This window comes from Rhopalosiphum padi, chromosome 1 (genome assembly GCF_020882245.1).
Source record: "Rhopalosiphum padi isolate XX-2018 chromosome 1, ASM2088224v1, whole genome shotgun sequence".
Lineage (NCBI taxonomy): Eukaryota > Metazoa > Arthropoda > Insecta > Hemiptera > Aphididae > Rhopalosiphum > Rhopalosiphum padi.
In genome coordinates this window covers 2,873,802-2,886,488 of record NC_083597.1, presented here as the reverse complement: position 1 = coordinate 2,886,488, position 12,687 = coordinate 2,873,802, and the positions used below count along the sequence as shown (strand labels likewise).

The window sequence follows — 12,687 nt, the reverse complement described above, 5'->3', positions numbered from 1 at the left end:
TATAATAATCTAATTTAATAGTATAAAAGTATGTCATCGTGGAATAATTGTTTTTAAATTGAACGAGAAAATCAATTAATAGTTAACTACCTAAATGTAGGTAGGTATTGCAATTCAAAAATCGTAATGGCAAGAAGCAATTAGTATGTATTTGCTATTTAGTTATGGTATTTTAAAACAATTATAGTTTAGACTGTCTAGTGGTATGTTTTTTAAAGCTTGTGTATATTATAAAAATCATAATGTGATATTAGTTATGAATTAATAACAATAAATAAATAATGTCAGAAAACATTTTATACTTATATACGCATATTTTTAAAACTAATTTTCCTCAATATCTTCTCGTATAATTATACAATTTAAATATTTATTATACTGGTCAAGAGGAGAGGAGACTAATGCATTTTGCTCTTAAAATCTAGTAAATAATTAAAATGTAATTACAAATATTGGTTTTAAAGTATTTTTTTTTATTAAATTTATTAGGATGTGAATTGTTTAGTTTTTTATTTTGTACTTTGAAGTGGACATTATTATATGCTATATTATAATAGTAATAAATAATAATTATTACTAATTAACAGGGCTCGGGACTTAAAGCATTTGCTAATTTTTGTATATTGACTTAAAATTTAGCAGAATGCTATGGAAGTATATGTCATGTTATATTATTACAATATTCAATTATGAAATTTGAGTGCTTTTTCTTTGTTTTTTTTAACAATTTTTTACAAATATGCTTATTTCCAGTTTTTGTGATTATTTTTGATTTTTTGACCAGTTTTTCTACTTTTATTGTTTTTTTTTGCAGAAAATCCCTCGAGAAATCTATAAACAATAAGGCAAAATGTTTCGAAAGTGAATTTTGATTTTTTTATAATATAAAGATTTATTTATTTTTTTTGATTTTTTAGTTAAAAACTTTTCCCAATCATTTTGTTTCAATATTTTTTGTAATAATTAATTATATTATTTTTAGCACAGTTACAAATTATGTCTAGTACCTACTATATCATGTAAAAAAATTTGATTAAATATTTATGCTCAAATTTAAGCTTTTTAAACGCTTATTTGAGTGCTTATAGTGATGTTTTTAAACACTTTTTTAAGCGCGTATCTTAATGATTTAAAATGCCATAAGTCCCTAGCCTTGCTAATTTAATGTATTTAAAAACTATTTAAACTAATAAGCATAATAATGTATTGTAGGCAAGACTGTATAAGTGCAAAAAGGTTAAATATTTTTATCAATAATTTTGTTTCTATTTATACATAGATTTGAATGCTTGCTTGTTATTAGTTTATCACTGTGTATCAGTGCTTGATTTGTGGGCGGACGTGGAGGGACGGAGTCTGCCTTCTTTTTTATTTTTTTTTTTAGTGTACCCCTTCTATTTATTTGAAACGGAACGCTGGAAACGCAACATTTGATGTAATGAATTTTGTAAATCATCAATTTTTTCTGATGCAAAATATACCTATAACCTATAACCTATTATAGCCATAATATTTGTATATTTGTATCGACTATGAAAAAAAAATTGGTTAATAATAATGGGTAATTAATATAATCAATCGTTAGGCTGCAGCGACAACACCAAGACCTTTTTTCTATGCGACCACTGCGATCCTAGATATTGTGAACGTAACTATTTTTCATTTTTATTAAAATAATATATAAAAGAAGAAGATGTCAATATGTCAAATCTATGAATGTTTTTTCAACAACTAATATGCTTTTAACATCGATTGGCCACAGTTGAGTTAATTGCTCAATTTTTTTGGAAATCTATAAAAAAAGAAATATTCATAACTAGGTGTTTATAAACAATAAACTTAACTAAATGAACCTGGATATATGTATAACTAAAAAAGATCTCGTATAATAGACAATTTTATAAACACTACCAAAACAAAAAATTAACGTTTTCGTAATGTGTACAATATTTCGAACAGATTCGTATGTCATTCAACGACGTCACAGCCACCGAATAATCGGATCAGAATCGAATCGCACGCGTTGTCAGATCATTACAGCGGCACACGAGACGGGCAGCTCAAACGAGAGCGATACACCCGTAACGCGGAACTCTGACGAGTCACTGGAACTGTGCCATCTGCTCACTAGATCCGACGTACGCGCGAATCGTCATTTCTGCGGAACGTAACCTGTCGCAGCTCTGCGCGTGTCGACAATGTCGATAACGCACAGGGAAACGGCGGGGTTTTTACGAATATACGTTCTGTTTGGGAAACTTACTTGGACACTCACGAATAATGTATTCCTACAGATGACTGTTTATCGCGTAATAAGGGAATATATAAAAAAAATAAAATACACAAATACTTAATACAGACGTGACGATCAGTGTTCCCGCAACCGCAACACACCAAACACTGGCAATCTTGCGCCCGAACTGTGCCAGACTTATATAAGCCACGGAACAAAGCCAAGGTCGAATTTTGTTTGTGCATACCAGAGCTTGAGCTCAGGAAATGTTAGAGCTACGAATATAGGTATGAATAAAATCACTATTTAATAATTTGAGTAAGAGCGATATAATGTGCAGGCAACATAAAATATGCTAAAAATCAAAAAATCTCTGACAAAAAATATAGACATCAGATGCCTTCCTTAATCGCGCAAGTCTGCCCGGGTGGGTCTTGCTACGACGGAGGAAAGACAGTGAATGTCAATGCTGGTCGTTTCACAGGGCCTTTTATACCTAGTTCATTAGCGATAACACAGGACCGGTATCGAGTTCTGTGACAGATAGCAAGAAACCGTAGAAACCCCAATAGTGCAATCGCCGATAAACGCACAATTTAAATAAAAGTTATTATGAGAATAAAATAATTATAATAATAATAAAAATAGTAATATTAATAATAATAATAAGATTAAGAATAAGAATAATGAATATGATAATAATAAAAAAGAAAAGAAGAATCTAGAACATAGAAAAAAGATCTAGAACCTTATCCGTACATCTCCCCCCATCACACCGAACGGAAAAATCCCCCCTCTCGGACAAAACATTAAAAGTTAAAATAATAAACAGTTATTTATTATGTACAAACTTTTCACGGGATTTTAAGACTTTTCCAGAGTTTTTCCAACCCGTTCTTTTCGTATTTGCGTAGTTTGCGTCTTTTGCAAGCCGTGTGTTTATACGATTTTTTCGCCATACGACCGCCGACAACAGTCCTCCAGACGTTTTTTTACATTTTTTTTATTTTCGCACATAGGATCGCGGACGCCAATCGATGTGCGTGATATTTATTCTATTGTTATTGCTTTAATGTACACGTATATAATATACGTTTGATTCGAAGCCCATTTGTCGATGTGCATTATATATGTATTAATTAGGTATATTATTTTTGTTGTTCTCAGTTGCTTAACTTTTACGTCATACTTATATCTTCAACCACGGGTTGTGCTGTATACCATAAAATCGTTTCTCGACGACGTTTGTGTCGCACAATACTGTATCTGTATGTCTGTATTCATGTAAATGGGTGTATTGGTGTATATATATATAGGTAATAATACATGATAAGTTTTAGTAGGTGTATTGTCGTATTGATGAGTTATTATAATAACATGTTACATAGGTATCTTTATAAATCGTAATTTAAATTATAATGTCATTGGATGATGTGTAATAAATAAATAAGTGTTTCTTTATTATAAAATATTTTTATATAATAAATGTAATGATTTTTGGGGATTATGGGTGGCTGAAGGTGATGTGGGAGGCTTTGCTCCTCACAGTAATATGATATTGAATTTTGTGTAGAACGCTCGTTCATCCGACATCCACTGAGTCTCCCTTCTAGTTTTTTTCCAAATCAAGTACTGCTGTGTATTCATTATTCAATTTTCAAAATATATTGACGTGTATAAATAGATAAAGATGTACAATTAATTTTTATTGCCGCCATTTGAAATTAAAATTATTTCATGGAGTAAATTGTGCGCCAGCTGTCACTCGTTCAGTGGTTGTATGCACTCACAACAGTCCACGCAACCGGAATATTATCACGTTATCAGTGACGATTGACGAACAGCCCTAAACGAATTTTACTTTCTTCATTCTTGCCGACTGGCTACTGCCACCGCTCGTAGCAATCTCATAAGTTGGTTCTTAATTAGTAATTACAATACCGTTTTAATTATAAATATATATACATGATATAACGTTGTCCTGAGTAATTATATGTTTAATTGTGAACACTGGGACACTGGTTAACCGCTCCTTGTCAGGCATGTGGAATTAATTATTGGAGGCATTTGTTGATTTGTGTATTCCAATTATCAGCACCGGGATGATGGTTTTCCAAACGAAAACTGGAGTTCTATGTTCGCATTAAATAAACGCGAGGTTATAACCATTAAACAATAAATATGTGAGTATGATTTATGTATGATTATGACTTATTGAATTGGCGTTGATTTTTATAAATACAGTATATACACTGTAGATTACTGAAATATAAGGTATGTACACGTCCGTCCAAGTGAGTTCTTAATAGCTGGCTTTTGTAATCAGAGTAGAAACCTCAAGAAAACTTCCCTGAAAATGAACTCCGGAAAAAAATTTGAACCCTAAGAAAAAACTTCTCAAAATATAATATTTTAATAAATAACACAAAATATTAAAATTATAAGGAAACTGTATAATAATTAAATTTAGGGATTTATATGCTAACTATTCAAGAAGGTAATAATTTTATTTTTTATTTTTTAATGTTATCTATAAATGTAGGTATCTAGTAAAACTTTTAAAAATAGCTTCTAATTATTATAGTTACAGTTAATTATACCTACAGTTTATAAAAAAACTCAATTTCATTTATTTTTTAAAGAATTATACTTATAATATCAAACAAAATGTTACTGTTACTGTTTGAAAATGATAATATAAGAATAAAAGTAAATACCATTGTATTCAATATTTAATTTAAACATTAAATATAGCTTGGGTTTTTAATTCAATGATTCTTTAATACTTGATATTTAATTTTTAATAATTGTTAAACTTCTACAATATTTAAATATGATTTATTTATTAAATTATAAGTATTTACGTAGGCCTAATTTTAATAAAAAAAAAACCTGAAGTTGCTTAAGTTCTTCATTTTCCGAGCATAGCTTTGAATTGCTGCTGAATGTGATATTATGAAAACATATTTGAAGGTGCTAATACACCCTAAGCACCCACCCCCTAATTGCGCCTATGAGTATTTGCCCAATACTTATATGTTTATGGCTAAAATTAAAAAAAAAATTGTATTTAATCATTTCACGTGAAAAATACTGTGCAGTATTGTATTCTAGATTCTTTTCTTTAGGACCAAAAATATTTTTTTGAAAATTTTTCCACAACTTATATTTAGTTCATTCAAGTTCATTATTTGTGTCTATTTATCAGAGGAAATTGTCCCATTAGGTCAAACATTTTCTACTAAAATGATTGTTTATTCATTGTTAAACAATTACCTAACGAGGTAATCATAGATGATAAATTAATAGATAGGACATCAGTTACTTTTTTTGTGATTGAATTATATTAATATGTGGCATGTTAGCACAACAAGGCAGTGGTTAACATAGTGAGTAATAACTATAGTAGTTGGTTTGATAATTCATTTCAATTGGACACAACTTTGATCTCTGAGCATTAACTGTATTAAGTATAGAAAAATCCTATCCATTCCATTTTTATCAATGTAATTTATATGCCACTGATTTTGAACTAGATTTATTACAGTCAACTTATGGAATTTTATTATTATATTTACAAGAAGCTATTAAATATTAATTTATTAGTAATTTTTTTTAAACTATTTTTATAAAAATTATAAATGAAATAATTTTTTAATTTTAATTTTAAGTATTTATTTCTAACTACATACTTATTTATAATGTATATTTTTAAATTACTTAATTTTTATTTATTTTTGTTACAGAAGTTATAAATTTGAAGTAAACTTCTAGTCTAAAATGCAAGACTTTACAAGTGATTCAAATACCCAGCAAAGCACAGTTTCATTGGCTTTTCTTCGTTTATCTCAGGTAATTAATATTGTATTATATAATAATTTATGTTTATCATGTAGTAGGTATGGATTACACAATACGGTTTTATTAAAGATTTGAATCTCATAAATTTGATTATTTAAGATTAGTATAATATATTCTTTAATGCAAACTTGAAAAAATATATATATATTTCTAATCATTTCTTTATAAACAAAAAATAAATATTATCAAGTATTGAAATGATTACATTATTAGACAGAAACGTTTTATTTAGTATATTAATATTTTGTATGTTAACAACTTATTTATAATCTATTTACAAGTTCTTGTATTTTTTTTTTTTTTTTTTTAACTTAACGAGTAGATAGATAACTAAACTAAATTTTATTGTATTAATTAGACTTAATATTATTATATAAAATATTTTAAATTTGTTTTCTTTAAATAATTAAGAATAACCTTGCATTTTATACATATAATACATATTATTTGTTAAAATTTAATTTTTTTGTATGTAATAGCTAATAATACATGTTCAAAATCATTTATGTTAGGTGAAATATGTATTCAACATTTTTTTTTCTTATTAGGTATGTTAACATTTATTATTGAATTTATTATCTATTATAACTGTAAGACTGTGACTGTTTCATACAATAGTTTTATATTTATATAATTTAAAAAAAAACAATAATTTGGCAAGATTTCTTTGCTTTATGAAAAATTAAAAGTTTATTTACATTTATAATTGATAAGAAACCTTTAATTTTAAAAATCATTGTTTAAATTCAAAAATATTTTATTAATAATTCTAATCAAAATTCGTTTTCTATGTTAAGTAATTTAGAATAAATTTAATTTAGCACCCAATCAAATTTTTTTTCAAAACAGATACTTCAACGTTTCAAAAATGATAATGCAAAAAAAATCATTATTTTTTTAAGGTATAATACTTTAACATTTTTGCAATCTATTATATGATTAAATATATAGCTTTAATTTGTATTTTACGTGGGTGATTCTAGTCTAGTGGTAATGATCATATTCAGTGTTTGTTTGTATTATTTAAAAAGAAAACCTCTCAATTTTATATGCAAAATCACCTTAGGTAAATCACAGGTTAAAAACAAATGCATTTTGGGTGCAACTAGAGACTAGTCTTGGTAATTTGCTTGCTTCTGTGTAATGCACTGAGGAGCAGAGCCAAAAAATATAAAAATAAAATTTAATTTAAAAAAAAAATTGTAAAAATATATTTTTAGAAATAATGATTTTTAACTTATAATTGTTTTATTTTGTAAAAATGACAGGATTCAATTAAAAATGTACATGGACCATGACAGTGTTCTTACCTAAGAGTAAAAATATGTACCTAACGTTATAATTAAAATTGTTATAACTTTGAAATTAAGTTTGTCCGGTCAATTCTTATTGCAGTATTGTTCTCAGAATCAAATAGTATATTTGTTTCAAAAAAAAAAAAAAAATTAAAAGATTATGTAGGTTCTAAACTAGATTTTTGCACCTTAACAAAATTTAGAATAATGTACAAGTTAATATTTGAAAATTTAATGGAATAATTTTTTATTTTTAGTTTAAAATAATTATTTTGATCAAGTTTATTTTACTTACAACAATTAATTTTGTATACATTTCAGTACATAATATTAAAACATTTTTATCTAATTGATATTGTTTTTACAGAAACTTCAAAAATTTCTTGATGACATCACACCATTTCGAACAGCCAGATGGATAGGAGCACTTGTATTTATTCTTTTATTTATGATAAGAATAATAATGCTACAGGTAATATTGCAATTTTAATTAATTTTATATGCATAAACACTAAAATATTTTTATGTATATATTTACTGTGGTTAAAAATTGTTTGTCATAAAAATATTTGCTGTTGGAAGGTTAAATACTAAAATATACTCTTATTATATTAGATAGGATATATATTTATTATATTATATTTTATAGAATAGGTTCTAAAATTATTATTATTATATTTGCTTATTTTGGGGATTGAGAATTTAATATTTCATTGTACGACACAATTAAATTACAATTTAATAATTTTGATATATTCCTTATAACAATATTACCTTCCATAATATAAACACCAACTATCATATTTTATTAACAGTAGGTTTTTTTTTTGTTTTTAAATTTAGGCCCCAAATTAAGATTTGCACACCAGCCCCATAATGTGTAGTTGCGGCACTAATTATACTTATATTATTTATTATTATTATTTAACAATTTATTGAAATGTTAATAATTATATTTTTAGGGATGGTATATAATTACGTATGCATTAGGTATATACCATTTAAATTTATTCATTGCATTCCTTACACCAAAAATAGATCCAGCTATGGATGAGTTTGAAGGTAATTTTTTATCGTTGGATATAATTTATTATTTAAAATGCAATATTAATATATTAAAACAACTAAAATATTGTATGTTAATTTAGATGATTCTGGTCCATCGTTGCCAACACGAGCAAATGAAGAATTCAGACCATTTATTCGCCGATTACCTGAATTTAAATTTTGGTATTCGGTAATAAAATCTACATTGTTGTCAATATTTTTGACATTTTTCCAATTCTTTGACGTTCCTGTATTTTGGCCTATTCTTGTCTTATACTTTATTGTTCTATTTTGTATAACAATGAAACGCCAAATAATGGTAAGAAATAATTAGAGTACAATATTATTTTATAATAAGTATTTTAAAATTACATATTATACTCTGTCTTACATGACAATTAAATAAACCAATGGCCCCAACACATTAATTTAGACACAATTTACAAGTACAGTTGCTATCATCTATAACAACTATTAAAGGATCACATCGTTAGAATCTAAAGTTGTTATATTCAAAATTGTATTTAATATTTATAATTAATTAATAATCAACACATGCGAGTGCGACGTCCTCTTAACTGTATATAAAAATATTCATATAGCTCATGTTATTTTATTTTCTATGTTTCAGCATATGATCAGATACAGATATTTACCATTCACTCACAGTAAGCCCAAATATCAAGGTCATGATGAGAGTGGAAAGGTGATTAGAGCTAAATGATTATTAAATGGTGAGGAGGTGGGACTAGGAATTTTTTTCATATTTTATTATAATTAAATTAGATAATATATACACATACACGTATGTAACATAATCAAGATATTTTTTTTTTTTTAGCTATCTCTAATTCCAGAAAAATTGGTACCAGTTGTCACTCAAAATGTAACGTGATCAGATATTTTATGTCTGTCTAATTAATTTTGTTTTTATTGTACACAGATATTATATTATAATAATTAACTTAAAGGTAAAACTAAAATGTTAATATTATATTCAGTTACTTGAACCCAAATAATAGATAATTGGGCTATTAATATTTTTTTGTTATAATAAAGTTATAATATTTAGTAGAAATAATTATTAGATGATCATAATTGAAATATTTGAATTTTCTTATTATTATTTTTTTTTTTTACATCTAATATGTAACTGTGCAAAAGTTCAAATATAAATATTGTTGGACATAAATCAAAAATTTTTTTTTAGTGTGCACTTACATAATGGGGTAATACAATATTAATTTTATAAACAAACTTCAGTTTTTGTAATATAAATATTTTCGTTTGGAAACATTTAAATACAACATAATATATAATTTGTATTCTTTTTATATATTTGCGTTATATTCTAATTTGAGTATAACAGCTTTATTTAATATTTTAATAATAGCTAATATCATTGCCAATAATCTTTTATCCCCTTTACTACTAAGGTCACAGAAGATGAACTGTGACAAAATCTATCAAGGTCATTATATAAATTTTGATCTATAACATGTAAATTATAAATCTCAACATTTGTATGTTGATGAATAGATATTATTTTAAATATATAAATATAGATAATGTCGGAGAATTATTTTTTCCTTCGATACAAATACTAATACACATAATTAATCTTACTTAATCTGTGGACAATATATTGTTATCTTAGTTACAATTTTTTAATTTAAAACTTGGATTACTTTGTTATTAAGAGTAAATGTTATACATGTTTAAGAATTTGTCATAGTTTGTGCAATATTGTTTAAATAGATTAACAATGAACAATCTGTGTAATTTCTTAGTTAGAGAAAGAGAACAATTTTTTATTTTTTTGAAAAGATAAAAAATGCCATTATACATTTTATTCTAGGCATTATTTTATTATATTTATTCACTGATTTTAGCATAAGTTTCTTGATATTAGCGGTAAATTAATCATATTGGTTTGAATATAATAAGTTTTTAATTATATTTATTTAAATGTAAATAATTAATGTAAAGTGCTCAAAGAACTATTTCAATTATAACTTTCTTCGGTTTTTATTATATGTAAATTTATGTGTTGTGTATGGTTTGTAAATGTACCAATTTTAAAACAAAAACATTTTTTATAACTGTTGCATCATTTTAAATTTATAGTAAAAACTTACTATTAAAAATATGTACAAATAAAATTTCATTAATCAAATAAAAAAAATAATGAATAAAACTTTCTTTCGTGTTATAATTGCTTTAGTTTAAAAAGTTTGTAGTTATAAATCATTAAAATAGTAAATATTATTATATTTAAACTTAAAAGTATTTTTTAAACATTTAAAACATTTTCTGATTATTGTTCATTTGTTCAAAACATTAGTTCAATCATAGTTCTATGTATTAAAATGTTATCCCATTTATTATTGTGATAATTACTTGTAAAATATAATTTATACATAGGTACCTATAAGTTTAATATATAATTATTGGAAATTTGTAACAAAAAAAATTATTTCAATTAACACTTTCAGTTTTAATTTAGTAGTGGTCCATAAGTAAAACTTATTTATATATTAGCTTATATTAAAATCTTTAGTATACCAACACTTATATGATCATTTAAATTCTCTCAAATACAAAGTATACAAATACATAATCAAAATATATAGCCATAAATCAGGTTTAACTTGTACATGTTGATTGAATTTGGGTGTGAAATTTATTTTTGTTAAAGAGGGTCCATCAATAAAAATTTTTCTCTATTTTATGCAATATCAAGTATATAAATTTTAGAATAATTTAGTAATAATTTTGGTCCATATTTTATTAATTGTTGGTTTTATTACTACAGTTATTACATTATTAAAATTATTAATGTCTATAATAAAAACGACAAAGAATATCTGCGATTGTAAACAATTTTAAGGAAGTTATGGCATTTATTTTTTTTAGGTATTTGTTATTTATATCTTTTAATAATTTTTGTTAAAATAAAAATATTAATAAAATACTAGATACTGAAAACACAAATAATGATATTATTGTTATTAGGTAGGTACCTACTGAGTACTGATAATAAATTGTATTAGGTAATAATACTCTGTTTTTATTAACTCAATTGTTGAAATACGTATGTATTGGTTAGATTAGCAATTTTACATTCAGAAATTCTTGTTTAATAAGTTTAGCCCACATTAAAATTTTCTTTGGTTTTTTAGAAGTCTTTTTTCGGTAGAAACCTAATCATATTAATTTTGAAGCGTTTTATAATATTTATGCTTATGCAAGTGCATAAAATACAACAATTAAAAATTATCATTACTTACTACAAAAATGAAATATCCATGGAAAAAACATTTCCAACAACCCACTGGTAAATAATGACGTCGTGTTGTCACCGTTCAGTTTTACAACAGGTATATTATTGTACCCTAATAAACATTTAAGACTAACGAAGCAAAAATATGAGAACATTGAGAACTACTAGCTGAATGTTAAATTAGTAAGATACGATTTGTACGCAACGCACTAGTTAAACTTAAACGGATACATCATCTCAAGCAAATAACTTATAAGTTATAGGTAATAATATAGTGAAATTTAAGTCATCTAACATTTTAATTTATTATAGATAATATGGCTTAAAATCTACTTTAAAGAAACATAATTAAGTTTTATAGTAACTGGGTACTATGGTACCTACCTACCTACCTACCTATATGAAAAAAAATGTTCATATTATACCTAATATACCTGTAGAATTTTTAAATTTTAAAATTATAGGTAAGTACTAAGTATCTAGTAAGTTTATAGGTTACCTATCTAAAATTGTGTTATCTAAGAATTATATATTTTTATAATAAATTATCGTAAACCAATGATACCTATGTTTCAAAATGACAAAATATTATAACAAGTATATTAACAACCAAGTTTCCGATTTTCTTTTACAAATCGAAAGATAAATGTGTAGACATCTTCACAGGTTGGATCTTTTAGTCTTTTGGTGTAAGTGTAATACATTTACCTAGTTAGGTATTTTGCCTAATATATACCTATCTACCATGTAGGTATTGCATTTATATGTACATATATATCCTACTCAATGGGTTGATAACAAATTTTTTGTACTAAGTTTTGGAAACTTTAATCAAAATTATTCATACTGTATCCCCATCTCCTAGGAAATAAATAGTATAAAACGTCTGGGGGGATTGTGCTTCCTAAGTTATTCTACTCCAATTTTCATCTATAATTTACATTTATAAGTATACAGTATTCAATCTT

The 12,687-nt window shown here is 25.3% G+C and overlaps 1 protein-coding gene across 3 annotated transcripts; it reads left to right on the top strand.

Moving 5' to 3' along the window:
* Nucleotides 1-4,060: 4,060 nt before the first annotated feature.
* LOC132917479 (protein RER1) lies at nucleotides 4,061-9,755 on the top strand. 3 transcript variants are annotated; one of them, XM_060978233.1, is made up of 7 exons: nucleotides 4,061-4,416; nucleotides 5,980-6,085; nucleotides 7,757-7,861; nucleotides 8,352-8,451; nucleotides 8,538-8,755; nucleotides 9,068-9,142; nucleotides 9,278-9,755. In XM_060978233.1, the coding sequence occupies exons 2-7, from the start codon at nucleotides 6,014-6,016 to the stop codon at nucleotides 9,329-9,331; spliced, it is 624 nt and encodes a 207-aa protein (XP_060834216.1). In that variant the 5' UTR covers nucleotides 4,061-4,416; nucleotides 5,980-6,013; the 3' UTR covers nucleotides 9,332-9,755. The 3 variants fall into 3 exon arrangements, with proteins under 3 accessions (XP_060834216.1, XP_060834218.1, XP_060834217.1); XM_060978235.1 differs by having other exon boundaries at nucleotides 9,068-9,178; XM_060978234.1 differs by having other exon boundaries at nucleotides 4,062-4,416; nucleotides 9,068-9,170.
* Nucleotides 9,756-12,687: the final 2,932 nt, after the last annotated feature.